This window comes from Necator americanus, chromosome V, assembly GCF_031761385.1.
Source record: "Necator americanus strain Aroian chromosome V, whole genome shotgun sequence".
Taxonomy (NCBI): domain Eukaryota; kingdom Metazoa; phylum Nematoda; class Chromadorea; order Rhabditida; family Ancylostomatidae; genus Necator; species Necator americanus.
In genome coordinates, this window is record NC_087375.1 from 12,118,502 (window position 1) to 12,134,734 (window position 16,233).

General features: G+C 40.0%; 1 protein-coding gene across 2 annotated transcripts; it reads left to right on the forward strand.

The window, feature by feature from the left end:
* Positions 1-1,241: 1,241 nt before the first annotated feature.
* RB195_013622 (uncharacterized protein) lies at positions 1,242-15,355 on the forward strand (the record flags this gene model as incomplete). 2 transcript variants are annotated; one of them, XM_064203531.1, is made up of 29 exons in its annotated part: positions 1,242-1,335; positions 1,419-1,551; positions 1,675-1,795; positions 1,854-1,965; positions 4,320-4,442; positions 4,940-5,019; positions 5,406-5,510; positions 5,604-5,736; positions 5,830-5,966; positions 6,026-6,111; positions 6,230-6,334; positions 6,617-6,695; positions 6,760-6,834; positions 9,804-9,911; positions 10,139-10,243; positions 10,306-10,377; positions 10,462-10,542; positions 10,614-10,674; positions 11,475-11,547; positions 11,691-11,767; positions 11,889-12,102; positions 12,420-12,486; positions 12,549-12,622; positions 12,687-12,810; positions 14,155-14,223; positions 14,322-14,496; positions 14,858-14,956; positions 15,029-15,123; positions 15,287-15,355. In XM_064203531.1, 29 exons carry the CDS (start codon positions 1,242-1,244, stop codon positions 15,353-15,355), a joined length of 2,946 nt encoding a protein of 981 aa, XP_064059412.1. The 2 variants fall into 2 exon arrangements, with proteins under 2 accessions (XP_064059412.1, XP_064059413.1); XM_064203532.1 differs by lacking the exons at positions 9,804-9,911; positions 10,462-10,542; positions 10,614-10,674; positions 12,420-12,486; positions 12,549-12,622 and having other exon boundaries at positions 10,306-10,372; positions 11,889-12,066.
* Between the last annotated feature and the right edge of the window lie 878 nt (positions 15,356-16,233).

Below are 16,233 nucleotides of genomic sequence, written 5' to 3' on the forward strand. Positions count from 1 at the left end.
TGGTGCAGTTGCGTAGGCGCTTGAGATTGGTTATGCTGTGAAGGATTCGCACAACTCCGCAGCTGATTAGAGGTGATATTAGCTCCATCGCGACCGCAACAAATTACGCAAATGCACCACACGTCAGGTCATATTTGACCGGACTAGACAGAAGAACTGGAAGGGAGAAAAGTAACTTTGCTCTCGACTGGGTCAACACGAATGCCTCACTTTTTAAAGAAATTTTTTTCCGCTCAGAAAAAAAACCTTTTTAAAAACTAATAATCACACTAATATCGACACAGCGTCGATCAGTGACTGATCGTTGAGTTCACGAGATATTTTGCAAGAAAAAAATTACTATTTCTTGTCTTATTTCCTCCTCCTTTTGACTATCCAAAGATCTTTCCTGTCTTTTTCACTGATTATTACTTATTTTGATTTATCTTCAAAGAATCATTCATATATAGACGGAGAAAAAACCAAGTAAGTGTGTTTGTTGTCATTAGTTTTTCTTTAAAATCGTAGGTGTACATAGCTGTAACTGACTTACTACCATAAGCTTTCCAATCACCGTAATTCCAGATTCTCAACGTTGGCCTTTTATCCGCTTACAATGATACAAGTCTTACAGCGGTACGTTTCCTTTTTTTTCAAATGTATAGTTCCCGACTTTGTTTTGTGCATATTTTGTGTTATTTTGACCTTGAGGGTATTGGCTTTCATTCACTGATCACCCGATTTTCAGCTCATTGGATGGAGAGTAACGGCTGGCGCGGTAGGTGTAGCCTGGGATAAGATTCAAAGGGATGGAATACTGCCTGACTACGACACAATGAAGTAAAGTAACTGTTGAACTACATTCTGGCTCTTCCATAGTGAAATATTCTATTTTTAACTTCTATTTTTGAAATAACTTCTATTTTTGAGATAGTTTTTAATATTTCTTCGCATTTTAATGGAGACATGTTTTAAACGCGGCGTTCAACTCTTCTCAAGTTCTGAGTGCGATTCATCAGTCGTTTCACTGCAGTAACCATACTTCCACGTACTACTTATTACTCACATTCAATATAACATTACATCTAACCGATCATCTGCGAGTTTGGTCGTATTTTGAAAACAACAAGTCGATTTATTGAGTAATGTACAGAGGTTTGCATGTACGAGATGCTCTAATTCTGATTTTCTAAAATTTCTTCATATTATCCTTTTTCGTCTCGTGAGGAACTCAGAATTATCGTTGCAGTTTGACGTGGGTGATGGGCGATTGTGTGGAGTCCACCGATGCCGGCGCGGTGATCGACTGGGTGGAAAGTGGAGCGGACGTGGTTCTAGGCCCGGCTTGCTCAGCATGTATGGGCTCACATCCCTTTTTCTCTTATGATATTTGGCTTATTTCGTTTGAAGTGGAAAGACTTGATGTGTTTTGTTTTCAGCTGCTACAATATCTGGCACTGTAGCTAAATACTACGATTTACCAATTGTGATATGGGCTGCAATGTTTTCGTCGGAATTGTTAAATAATGACGAGTATCCGACAGTGATGGCGTCTACGTGGAGTTCTCTCAAGTCTGTCTCATTTATGTTGTTTTTTTTTCTGCAGATTCACAGTTTCACGACTACATTTTCCCTGGTAAATGTCTTTTCTTGGGAAATACAATCAGAGTGGAATCTCTTAATCCATTTCTTCAGCCAAGCAAGAACTCTCACGAGGCTCTTCGAAAGATATCAATGGCAAGAGATAGCGGTTGTTTACTACTCAGTAAGAAGTGATCTCGTACCGCGATGTTCACTTATAATTTCTGACTTAGAGGTATCTTGAAACCTTTTACGGTATTTAATTACGTTGATTCAAAATTTAATCATTTTAGGGCCTTATTAATGACAACCAAAACATGACAATCACATACCGTCGTCAGTTGCAGAACTTCACCAATGACACTTTCAAGAATGTGCTTAAATCACTTAAGGAAGTCTCGCGAAGTAAGTTGTTGAATTTATTTAAACTACCTTAACGATCTCATTAAACATCTCACAGAGAGATCTGGAAGCCTATTTTTTCGAGCACTAAAACCTGATTAGTTTGCTTCTGAATTAACACGCTGTGTAGGTGCCCGTACTTATGTTGTTGCGATTACTTCAGGTAAGTACATAGGTAATATCCTTTCTTCTTCTCTCCAGTTTTCAACTCGTTGTTCCATTTGTTTTTGGCCTAGTTTTCGTTTCCTATCTCGTCTTCTGCATCATCTCCCTTTTACTTCTCTTCTTTCTCCGTTTCTAGGGGAAAGTGTAGTTGGAGGAAGACTCATCCACGCCCTTATTTCAGGATGTTTTACTTTACTTCTTTCTCTTAGTAACTTTAGGTTACATGTCACAAATCCTCTGAGACTAATGCTTGGGGGCTTAGGGTCCCGACTGATTTACCATCAGCGAACATTCCAAAGGTTCCCATTGTTTCCTTTGTCTTTGTGCAACACTTCACTCCAATATATTTCTTTGCTACGGCAACTATCTTAGAGTATCTTTAGTATCTTTAGAGTAACCGAATAGTTAGAAACTGATAAAATAACGGAAACGGATTTAAAGGCAGCATACCACGAAGCTGACGTGGTGAGGAAATCTACAGCAAAAGCCAGGGATGGAGTTGTAGATAGCGGGATTCGGGGTGGCTCTCCCTAATTGTCGGCGTGCGAGCCGTGAAGTGATGCCTTTAAACTTTATGTTTTGGTACTTAGAAAATTACTAATTCCTGTCGTTTTGTTTTTTTTTTGTTCATTCGTTCATTTTCTTAACAAAACACAAGGCTTAACATTGAATATGAAGAGAGTTTGATTTTCCTTTCTGTATTAATTGAAAGTTGTTTGAAAATTAGCAATAAGCTCCAAAAAAGATATTCAAAGCAAATGTAAAGACGCCAAAAACAAAGTCTGTCAAAGTTTTTTACCTGCAACCTCAAGTAAAGTTATTAACGCTAAAGAGATTTTGTCGTGGAGGACTCTGGCTCTCCTTCGTTTGTTTTTTTTTCTCATTATCGGCCCCAATATTGGACCAACATAATTTAGAATGTACTTTCTCCAATGTCGAAGAGATGCTGGAAAAGAGTCTTTACTCTCATTTGAGGAAGAAAAAGGAAGATTTTTTTACCTTCTAGCTTCAATGTTCTTGTAATGTATTTATGTGAATTAAATGCTGTTTCTCATGCAGTATGCATCCAGTAACTAGGACCCGGGCAGGTAACAAGCAACACACAGGCTGTGAAGTAAAAACGGAGAAGAAAAAGAAGATTAAGGTTAAGAATTAGTGAAAAAACAGAAACAAAAACAAGAGCGGATGCAGAAACAGTTAGAAAACAAAAATGAAAGGAATATGAATGAAGTAAACGGGTGTTACAGGGGACAGGGCATGCTGCATTAACAGAAAAGGGCGATGATGTTCAAACCAAAAATTCTAGTGAGGAGACAGAAAGAATAAAATAGACATAAAATCAAGGGAAGGCTCGAAGATACAACTTTAAGATTCGGAGATCGAGATAAATTATCATAAGAAGCAAGACGAAGGCACAAGACAAAACAGTACGACAGAGGAATAATAATGTCGTAATAAAAATAGATCATAGGTAAAGTGTAGTTGGAGGGGGGAGGCACTCAGTGGTGCTCTTAATTCTGGAAGTAAATAATTAAATCAGTCGGGACCTCAAGACTTAAGCATTAGTCTTAGAGGATCAAAGACATGTGAGACAAAGTTACTTAGAGAAAGAAGTAAGATAGAACGTTCAGAAATAAGAGCGGTTGAGAGCCTTCCTTCAACTACATTTTCCCCTAGAACGGAGAAACAAGGGAAGTAGCAGAGAGATTATGCAGAAGACGAGAAAGGAAATGAAAATGCAAAGTAGTAAGGACCATCTCAAGAACAGAACGAGATGAGAACTGGAGAGAAGAAGAAAGGATATTAGCTATGTACTCACCTGAAGTAATCCCTGTTAGTTACAAGGTAAGAATCAAAAACCCGTATTCCACTACTTTACTTTTACTTTTAAATTTTACATTATTTTTAAATTCGAATGTTGTAATTTTTTCTTGGTATTGCAGCTTATTGTACTATTCTCTCCATTTGTTTTACGGTAGGAGTTCGTGAAGTGCAGTATGCCATTCATCTTCTAAGTTTCTCTGAGCTAAATTTCTGAGCGCGTTAACATCCAGCAGCGGGGTATAAGCTTGGACACGTGTCTTACGCTAGGGCACATCCATGTCCTTTAGTTACGACTTACCGCACTAATAGAAGAGCGTTAGCCATATTACATCATTTATTTTGACCAGACTGTACTGCTATGCTTTCAGTAACCGTGGTATGCTTGGAGTCAGTCGAAGCTCGAAGAAATCTGTTCATTGCTATTGCAGAAGAAGACATGGACACAGACGAGTATGTATGGCTATTGCTAGAAACGCGGAGACTGGGTTTTAGTAAGTTTCTTCTTTGTTTCTACGTTTTTTTTTGCCGCTCATGAACAATGTAATATTGTATAGTTAGGTTCTTGTGCCCACAACATTCTTTTTGCTACAAAGTTTCTCTCTGTCATCGCCGACTTCTACAAATGTAAAATACAAAATACACAAGAGAAAATATATCTTTTGTTGGAGAAAACACATGAAATGTTAAGTGTTAAGAATTTATTGCTTGCAGTAGAAGGAGTGAATGGGTTATAGTCGGGTCAAAGCGACCTGAAGCTCGGTGCAGTTGCGTAAGGTGCTGCGTTCAAAGCAGTGCGATGGAGCGTAGCGGTTACAGTCGAAAAGGGACCTTTGCGAGGACCACTCATCACTGTAGTTTGCGATGATTCTAACTCGGTCCCAGTCTGTAGCTCCATCGTGCCGCTTCGAGCGCAGTCGCTGACGCAACCTCACCGACCTCCATGTCGTCTTGACCATGCTATGCAATAAGCTATTAAGTTTGTTTGTAGATCAAGGATGGAAGAGCACCAGCGCCACACCGGACGGCAAAGACAATATCGCGTTAAAAGCAGCTAGGAAGTTTTTTGTGGTCTGTGTTTTTTTTTTTCGTTTTTCTCTGCTTATCTTCAATCTGAACTTTTTCTCTGCTTCTGTTCAGATTCTCTCAAACTGCTAGGGCAATGTCACATGTTTACCAGTTGGTAGCATGCTTAAAAACAGCTTTCGGAAATTTTCTTTGTTTTCTAGTGATATTTTAACTCATATTTATTGTGGAAATCTGGCACAGATTAGAGGTGTTTTATTGGAAAAGAGTAAAAAAAAATGACTGACTTCAATTTTTTTTTTTGGTGTACTGAAGCAGCATTGATCTACCTCTCTAAACGATTCTAGTTTTTAGACGGGTAGATGCAGAAAATGGAGCTTTTTGATCTTTGCAAATATTATTGGTTCAAAAATACCATTTGTTCTGTCTAGATCGACGGCCAGCCGCTCAATGCTTCTGCTGATTTCGCTGCTGATGTTAAAGCAAAGATGCTGAAGCCGCCTTATAATTGCTCGGATTGTACCACCATCGATCCGGTACTATACTTTATAGGATACACCTTCTTTCACAAGCAAGGACTTACAGATTCCTTTGATTTGCCTTGAAACACATTTCAATTCCCTTTTTAGAGTGTATCTCAAGCGGGAGAGTTAGCTGATGCGTTGTTGCTATATGCAATCACTTTGAACAAATCGATTGCTGCTGGTGTTTTAAATCCCACAGGATCCGAACTGGTGCAGTTCGCGAAAGGAAGCTTTGAAGGTGAGTTTGAGACCAAAAGGATCCAAAAATCTAAGTATTACTCTACCTTTCACACATCCTAGATTTTTTAATCTCCTATACTTACTGTTGTAGGTTTCTCCGGTACTGTAATTATTAACGAAAACTCCACGAGAGATCCTGTATTTCTTATTTACGGATTGGACTCATCTGATCAACAAATAGTTTTAATGAAGGTTATGGAGCAGTTAAACAACAATAGCGTGGGAGTGGTCAGAATTGTGGAATATCTCATATCTGCGTCTCTGGAGCGCTAACTTCTTTATTACAGATCCAAGATATGCAACCGCAAAGTGTGATTTGGGCTATGCATGGTGGATCACCACCTTTGAATCAGCCGCAATGTGATTACGACGGGTGAGTTCAAACATGACAAGTGTTTCAAAATTTGTGCTGCTCTCAGCATTTTTCTCTTGCCTGTTCACCGGGGAAGATCCTTTCGTATTTTTTTCCATTCGATCCTTTATTGCTTCAGGAGTGCTTGTCCTCCATCATTTGTTGAACAGTACCTCGTTATCACTATCGTGGCAGTTATAGTGCCAACCGCCATTATTATAGCAGCTGTCCTCTTCATAATAAGGTGATTTGATTACCAGTTTTCAAATACCGTAGGACAGACTCAGTGCTGAGAGAACCGCATATTTTTTTATTGAATGTTATCCTTTCCCCGTTGTGAATTCTACCTACTTCTGTTCTTGTATTTGATGTTGTGATCATATGGTTATGTGATTTCTCCTAGCAAGAAATTGTTCTGGTTTCCGCTTCGAAAATTGTCCATTCACATAAATATTGTGTAATTACTTCAAAAAAATTTTACAATCAGATACCTTGTGATTAGTCAACTAATCTTTATTGAGTTTAGATTCCGAAGAAAAGAAGAACAGCGGCTGAACTCTTTGTGGCAAATACCTTTTATCACACTTACAAAGCCTAACGTCAAGGTTAGTTATTCTAGAATACTGTGGGTGTTGAAGATATTGTTTTTACCTCTTGTTACTGTTTTAGAGCACAGTGCAAAGCTCTCGATCTCTTCAGAGCACAATAACTACGAGCACCAAGTTGACGATCGACTCCAAAAAGGTAGTTTTACTGTCGGTGACGTTTTCAAAGTGTACGAGTAGCAGATATAACTTATTAATTTCATTCTGAATAATGCAAATACATGGACAGAAATTACGTCCGAGTTACCCTTCCTCTACCCATGTAGCTGTCGCATGAACGTCCCTTTTCTAATGCATGGTCACGGAACTGAACGATCCCCTTGGAATATGCTTCATAGACGCAGGCTTATTACTATTTAGAATACCGACATATGCCAAACTTTCGGGGTATAGTAAATTTTACAGTATAGACGAATTCTTACTAATACTTCAGAAAGGAAAATCCTGTCAAATTGGGGACAGTAGGCGTTCTCTGGAACTAGAGCTACGTAAATTTATTCACATACACCAATGGTGCACCAGAAAAGAAGATAAAGAAAACAAAAAAAACAAATGGAACATCCTTTGTCTGAGTCAGAGATTCTTAGGAGTAAAAAGAAACTACAAACTCTACTGAAACCGGAACCCAATTTATTGCCAAAGAAGACTGGTGCTGTCTCTTCCTGCGGTAGATAACAAGTGCTAATGTCAACATGTCCTTCTCCTACTCCAGAAGGTGAGAATCCTCTTGTGACATCTACTATCTCCTCCAGAGCGCTTATCATTGGTCACGTTGCCGAAACATCAACGTTCGGAAAGCCAAATTCGCCCAAGGCATAGGGAGCACGTTGAGCTAAAAGCGAGTCTGACAGGAGACCTTAGCAGGAGGGTTCACCAACTTTGTGATCCTCAAACGACTGACCACCACAATCTAGACAAGCGACAGCCAAGAGCAAACCTGCCAAAAGATGCGGTACTTAGCAAAGAAGGTTATTCCGAAGTAATTGAGAGAGGAGTTAGTATGACGCATGAAATTAAAGAGAGATATGACCAAAGGATATCAGTATCCTCGTTGGAAAGAGCTTCAGTGACCGGAATAGACTTCTGTGTCGAAAGAAGGGAAAGAGTGGCCTCGCAGTAAGCTGAAAAAGGTAACTATGGGAGAGCCAGTACAAAAACAGGAGAAATGCAAAAGACAACTAGAGGTATCATTGACGGGAATCCGTGATCCAGTTCCATGCCCTGTGCAAAAGTCACCAGACATCAGAGAGTTGTAGAATTAGAGGCATGCGGTTAGACATCAATATTCAGACACCGGCTTGTTTCAATTTTCTTCAAATTCGCCTTGAATATCCTACTATGTTCGGCTTTAACAATATCCCGCGGTAGAGCTCCAACCATCTAGCTGTTCTATAGAAGAAGTTATTGAACATCAGGTCAAACTTTTGTGCTGTATTTTGGGTAATGTAAATTGAAACCACCAGTTCTTTCACTAGTGGGTCTGAAGCACCAATACTTGCTTGGCGTTAATTTGGTTTCATTTCTGAGGATCCGAAAACACAAGATTAGATCGGCGTGTATACGTCTGTTCCTCAAACTGCTCTCCTAATTTTTTGAGACGATCCTTGTAGTATTCACCGCTAAGTCTGTTGACATTTTCTGCATAACATACGCGTAAAGTCTCTTGCCTTTTCGAGCTTTGCTATATATTTTTTTTTGAGGGCTCATTTGGGGCTTTCAGTGGGTAGCGACGTTTGTTAGACGGTGGTGTTGGATTGGGTGTGACTGCGGATGTGGGGCCGGTTGTTTTTTTGTCTTGTTCTGTGAGTTGGGTTTTCCAACCTAGCTCTTCGTTTATTTTAGGCTTCCTCTTTTGCCCTTCCTTTCCTTATGTACCGGCTTGTGGGTTTGGCGTCTTGGGGCCCGTCGGCTTTTGTGTGTGTCTGGTGCTTGGTTTGGGTGTTCGTTCGTTTGCCGTTCTTATGTTGGTTTTGGCCGCGTGGGGGTTCTGTACTTGGTAGTGTGTGTGTGGCAGGGGGGGACTCCTCCTTGTGGACTCCCTCTGCGGGACTTGGCTGGTTTTGTGGGCTTTGCTGTTCTTTTGTCGGTCTCCTCTTTGGTCCGTTTTGTTTGCTTGATTTTTGGTGGTCTTTTGGCTTTGCGGTCGTTATTTATATCGTTTCCTGTTGCAGTGGACCGTAAATACTTTTGTTGTGTGTCGTCCACCGCAACCCTGTTGTTGGCGGGATCGTGACTCTTTGCAGACGTTTTCCCTGTATCTTTTCCTTTTTGACTGGCGTTGGTATAGTATAGGACTGTTGTCGCGTTGTCCTGGGGACTTGGTTGCTGTACTTGGCGCTTTTGCCCTCCGGCTCCCTTGTGGTGTTAAGATATGGGCTGGTCTAGTGCGCACCCTTTATACATTGGCGGGATTCCGTCTTGTTTTGCCGACGGTTTGAGAGACTTGAGATTTTGTGTATCTGGGTGGAATTGGGGCACTGTGTGGATGGCTGCCCTTTCTGGGTTTTCTGCCTCGGAAACACCTGGATGCAGGCTGGGCTTGCTTTTGCTCTCTGTTAGTACTCTGTTTGTCTGTAGCGGAGTTTTCTGTTTTTTTGCTAGTATAAGGGCTTCTGGATTTGTGTGCACTAGTGGCGCTCTCGTCAGTTTTTTTGTGGGTTGTGACTCTTTTGTCGGGGTTTGTAGGTGGTTTGCCTAGACGTTGTTTCTGGGTTGGCTTGCTGGGTGAGATTCGACAGGGCGGTCGGACTTTTGAGCCCTCTAACCTTCGCGTCTGCGTTGTCCGACTGATTTGTTGTGGACCGCGGTTCGTTTGGGTGGCCGGTTCTCTTGCTGGTTTTTGGGGGTCGGTGGGCTGGGGCCCCGGGGTGGGCTGGGGTTGTGTAAATGACACTTCGAACCACATCGCTCTAGCCACGGAGACGTTTGAGAAGGCGGAACACTTTTGACGGTCAAAATCTGTTCCCAAATGCAGACTTACAGAAAGTTCAAACACAGGAATTGAGTGCAACTATGAAGGATTACAACTTTTTACTTATTTCCCATCGAATCACAGAAGGAAACTTTAAAATAAAACAAAACAGAAAAAACTTTAGCAAGGACATTTAGGACACCCTACGGCATGCTTTTTATTTCCTTGGTGACGATTCTGTGGTCTGCCGAAAACATGTGGGCAGGGTTATGTTAAGGAAGGCTGACTGCACATTGCTGAGAAAGGTTGGTTAAAACCTACAGGAAATCTGTTTTTCTTCTCGCAGTTGCCGTTTTTTGGATTACTCCTATATGTGCTGCTACTCGACTACGACAAATATTAGCTCGATTTTTCTATTCTAGTAGTTTTTTTCTTCTCTATTCCTTCCGATGTTTTTGTCATTTTGAACGACTTTTTACTAATCTTCTTTGCTAAGAGATAAAAACAGTTTTTTGAAACTTCAGCCTTCTAGATGAGGACCGTCGATCACGACAATCTCTGTAAGTTTTTCGGCCTCTCTATGGACGGGCCGCAGATGTTGTCGGTATGGCGATACTGCGCTAGGGGATCTTTAAAGGTTTGTATAAGAGTGAAAGGGAGAATTAGCTTCAAGATAACCGTGCAAATGGTGCTTTTCAGGATGTCATTGCTAAAGGTTCGCTGCAAATGGATTGGTTTTTCAAATACTCATTGATACGCGACTTATGTGAGGTGTGCAAATTCTACTTGTTTACTTAGAAATAAAAACGAAAGTAGTTTTGACAGTGTAGAGAAAGTGCTCCCTTTTCATCTTAGGGCATTTTTCATCTCCATCACTCTGTTGGAGCACATGGATGGATAAGTTCTGGAGCATGTCTGGTCGACGAAAGATGGCAGGTGAAAAATGTTGTCATATATGTATATGTACGTTGTTCCTACTTCTTTGAACGCAGCACTTTCATTTTAAGGTGAAAATCACTTTTTACGGCTTGGACGCGATCAAAACAATCGAAATGAGAGAGCAGCAAGGTACATATATATTTCTTAACAGTTATAGCTAATTTTAATGTATTTTTCGGAGGGAGTTACAGGAAAACGAATTGAATCGCTGAAAATATGTTTTGCTTCTTTGATTTTTTTGGTAGTTTCCCTTGCAAATAAGTGGTAAAAAGATAGTTGTCCGAACAGGAGTTCAGAATCCAAAAATTTGCTTATCTTTGATATCACTCCTCTCACATCGGACCGGAAAGTTATAAGTTGTGTGACTTTTGCACAAACACTTGGATAGTTTGGAAAAGATAGTGGTTATATTACACGTAGATTTAGAATGTATTTTGTAGAACGTGCAGTATTGGATGGACATGTCGATAATATTATTTCATTCGAATTTCCCTCCTCTGATCTTCTCTCATTCACTGTTTTGCCATTTTTTACTTCATGTTCTGTAACGTATTTGATGACATTCGCGTTTCAAGTGCACTTGCAAGCAAAAACATATCGTTCTACTCGATTAAAATCTTGCAACGTATCGTGTTTATCCTCTGCTACTTTACATCTATTTGCCATGTTTTTACTTTGATAATCCACTATCATAGTTATCTTTGGTTTCCCATCCTCGGTGGTAAGGTACCTGTAAAAGCGCCGAAATTCTCCGAATACCACAATTGCTCTAAAAGTCTCAAAAATGATGATGTATCCGGTGTTTCTCTCAATACGTTCGCGAGAAAATATTGTTCTGGTACAAATAGTATGCCCGAAGACGTCTCAACATTTCAATTCTATTTCTTACCCTCACTACATACTTTTATTCATTCACTTTCATCTTGTAGATAATCTTTGGATAGCTCCTGAGCACATACGAGACCCTTTACTGCTTCCCACAAAGGAAGGGGATATCTATAGGTAGGTAAGATGTATGTATTTCAGTCTTGGATACAAGTCGATATTTCATAAAGGTATTTCAAACGACTGTTTGTCACTTCATGTTCCAAACAGGAGGCCAACAGTTGTATAATAAATAATGAATTATTGAAGTTTTTTTTCAGTTTCGCTATTGTGTGTTCGGAGATCATCACCAAAAAGTCGGCTTGGGATCTTGAAAATCAAGATTATGACTTAGATGGTAGATTTTTATACGTGAACGTATATGTGAACAAATTTTTTAAATGTGTATGTTTATACGTAATTTTATATGCGAATTTTTATATGTGAACATCTCGAAACCACTGAATGATTTATTCTAGAACTGGTGTATAAAATAAAGCGCGGAGGACGTTCTCCAATAAGACCTTTACTCGAGACCGAAGACGAGCATAACTCGAGCCTTTCTTTGTTGATTAAGGATTGCTGGAGTGAGGAAGTTGGTATGCGACCGTCGTGCGACCAAGTGAAGTCGCTTGTCAAAAGCATGAATCAAAACAAGTCAGTTGCAACTTTTTTATACACAACGGCTATCATGTAAACCTATATTATAAAGTTTTCTTTTTCTGAGACGAATACTTTTCGGACCTACTGTAACTTCATCGCAGGCCCACTCTGAATTTATACGCGTGTTCTTTAAAAGTAAATTATCAAAGACGGTGAAGTGGTCGAAGTTTAAGAACATTCATCACCTAAGGGAGGAAAACGGTCGTACAAAAGGATGTCATCGTAGCCGTTTGCTCGTAGGAGCTCATTGCAATTCTGTCTAGCTTCAGTATAAGAATAGCAGTAGTATGTGAAATGGCGAATTACTCATTGAAATTGTAGAATATTCAGTTGAATTCCTTGCTTAGATCATCAAATCTAATGGACCATGTTTTTAATGTACTCGAGCAGTACGCTTCCAATCTGGAAGATGAGGTGAGTGACGTCTCTTGTCATGATTCTTTGTCAGTCAGTGAAATAAACATCCTTTGAAATAGGTGCAAGCCCGCATGAAAGAGCTGACGGAGGAAAAAAAGAAGAGCGACATTTTGCTTTATCGGATGTTACCAAGGTCCATATTACAACAAAACCGTCCAGTCGCTATTAATTAGCACCGCATATGTACATCATTTTAGACAGGTGGCAGAACGACTGAAGTTGGGTCAGCCGGTCGAACCGGAGACATTTGATTGTGTGACTCTGTTTTTCTCCGATGTCGTGTCCTTCACAACACTAGCCAGTCGTTGTACTCCCCTCCAGGTGAGAAAGATACTACATGCTCAACACTTCCTTGACTTTTCTTGAGTAAGAAAACTAGTATCTTTAATTTTTTACCTCTAGCGGTAGGAGACGTTATTGAAAAGAAAAATTTCAAATAGGGGTGGTTACGTTGCGTACAAACTGGTTTTGAGCAATGTCGGTGTACCTGTCGCTTGGAATGTTCTTTCACTTCAACAAAGAAAAAAATTGCGCATCATATAAAATTCACGAGCGCCACAATTCTATAATGGTACCAATGTCTCGTTCTTAGTAGCGTTCAACAGAACTTCTTTCAAATTTTGAAATATGCGCGCCCGATGAGCACATATTGCTGCTTCAAAATTCAAATTGTGTTCACTTTTCTAACTACTATTGTCAGCTTTAGTGGTCCTAACCATCTAACAACCGTGAGTATCTTTCGAACAAGTTGACTACGCCATAGTAGTAGTACATATATGTCGCAGCTTTCCTTACCACGTTGATAACAATGTCGCTGAATGGTGAGTGAAAGCCATTCTGTCTTTTTGAGACGACGTCACTCAGTGATGCGCAACGGCATATTATTTTGATCAAAATGTGCGCAAATGTTTTGTTTTGTGTTCCAAGGTAGTCTGGGTTACGAGATGGAAAAAGCAGCCGGATATACCGTTTGGCTGTCTTCCTCGCAGATGAGTATACGCAGCCATCTGGTCGCTGAGGTCAACGAATCACTTCATCATGTTATATTTAGCAACTGCCAAAGGCTTGACGGTTGGATGACCGTTGGCATCGTGTTTAGTGGGCATCGTATGAATGTCCTTCTTGTCCTTCCATTTTAGAACTAGCACTCCTTTCAGGTTCTACTTGTAAGTGAATTCTCCTCTCTGCAATCCTTTTGCCTCTGACTAGGAGCAACAACAGGAACCATGTCATCGCCATCAATACCATCGGGAGCTTCAGAATCGCTGTTGAGCGGCAAGTCGTCAAAGCTTTCCTTGAGGTCGTCGATTACGGTACCCGAAATGCTCATGGTGACAAGAATCCTCATAAAGATAGTGGTACTCTCGGAGATCCTATTTTTATACCCCGGATTTAAATTTATCTCGAATGGCTTACGCAGGACTCAAAGGTTTGACAAGGCACTCTGACCATCATTACGTCTTAAATTCAACTAGAACTACTACTCAGTACAAGCGGTTTACTAGAAGGTTTACTAGAAGCGTCAAAGAGGGATACATCGAACGGCAGCCCGAGCGTGCCTTTTTCGCTTCTGTGTAACTACGGTACATTTCTCTGGTAAAATCGCTGAGATTTTAAGAAGGTAGATCTCAAAAGTCTGCACAAAGAACTTCCTTACAATTACAGGTAGTGAATCTTCTCAACGACCTTTACACTCTTTTCGATGCAATAATAGATGAGCATGACGTCTACAAGGTGAGCCATGTTGTTTTTACTTTCTTGAGTACTGCTGTGGGATTTTTCTTCAACCTGATTTTTCTCGTTGTTATTTAGTAGATTATCATGTTTCCAAGGTGGAAACGATAGGAGATGGTTATCTCTGCGTGTCTGGTCTACCTCATCGAAATGGCAACGAACATGCAAAAGAAGTTGCCGAGATGTCGTTTGAATTGCTTAGAGCTATTAGAAGTTTCCGAATTCCTCATCTACCCAGCGAAAAAATCAATATACGCGTCGGATTACACACAGGTAAGCGAACTGATGTTCTTCCTTCTGAAGTCACGATTAATCTTGTTCTTTTCATAATTCATTATGTAAACAATGAGATACGATAAATAGTGAAAACGGTCTGGCATGGTATGGCCTTTAATAGATTGAGTCGTAACTATTTCTTGGAATGCACCTCATTCCATGAAACGGTATCGTGCTGGGTACATCTTATCACCCCTTCAAGAGATTTGAGAAATGTCATCCAGGATTCCAATTTTTAAAAGAAATTCTAATCAACTCAAGTATACTTTTGACGTGTGAGTAGGATACGTCAAAGTTGAGCGATCCCATATTTCTTGGATAGAAATTTATTCCATATTAACTTCCTGGATATTTTAAGGTCCAGTTGTGACTGGTGTGGTAGGAATAACCATGCCACGATACTGCCTTTTCGGTGACGCAGTAAATACGGCAAGTCGAATGGAAAGTAATGGAAAGCGTTAGTGGATTGCTTTTGTTAGAACTGTAAGAAGCTTTATTCTGGAGAATACTGTCAGGAACATTTTTCTAGCCGGACGTGTGCACATCTCAACCGACACGATGAAGTTTTTAACGGAAGTAATTGGAGGCTATAAAACAGAACCGAGAGGAGAAGTTATAGTGAAAGTAAGTCCCGTTGCATTTTTATTGTCTGTTGGAAATGCAGAGAGGGAAGTCAAGTTTGATTTAAGATTTGAGATGAGTTTAAGCGTCAAGCATTCCTGTTTTCGACCCCTTTTTATTGCTCCACAGGAAGAAAGCTTTTCCTACATATATTCTTTCTTTACAGGGAAAGGGAGCGCTAGAAACGCATTGGCTTCTCACTCCTGAAGAACAAGAGCAAACATTTACAGAATAGACGCAATTACAATGGTATAATGTATGAAACAAACTATGTTTTTGTTATTGATGTTGCTACGAGCTACAAATTCTTATTTGCTGTAACGTTTCGATCCACTTTTTTCCGACTAAACTGCATATTATTTGCATTTTCTTTGCTGCTATGTGTGCTGCTTGCGGATGCATGATATTTCACTCATATTTTGAATGGAAGAATGTGTGCGAGAGCTGTTGTTGTTTTTTTTTTTGCAGAATTCTAAATATTCCATGCACTGGAGTGATCATTAATGTAAAGATGTCTTAATCGTTGGATCTCATCATCGGCTTCGATAAACTTTATGTACTGTGTCTTTTGCTTTCGGAAGTGTTAATTGTTGGGGCCGCAGTGATATATCACTCTGTGGAGTTTAGAAATATTTCAAGAAGAGGAAGCAAGCAGAGGAAGCGAAGCATTCCTTTGGATGAATTGGCATTATTTCAGGGTGTGAGGATGAACAGGCAGAAACGTTAGCGCGAAATAAGGTTTTTGCCAAATCGTGTGCAATTCATCCGTGAAATCGTTAAGAAGAAGTTTGTAAGCGGTCTGCGGAAATGATTTTATTTTAAAAACTTTAAAGGTTTGTAACACGTTAAACGTTAGAGAAAGAGAAATTAAGAGCTTTTACGCCCATACGAATGTAAGATTAACTAGTCAAAAGATAGCTTTTTTTGATATCATTTTAAAATGTAACTCATCCAGAACTCAGACTGTACATTCCTTTTTCTTTTCGATTATAATGCAGTGAATGCGACACTTATGGAATCAATTGGGGCGCCGAACTTCGCGATAACATCGAGCAAATGTGTGAATGTCTTTAGAAAAGCGGAATATCATTGATAGGAACACATCAGCATCAT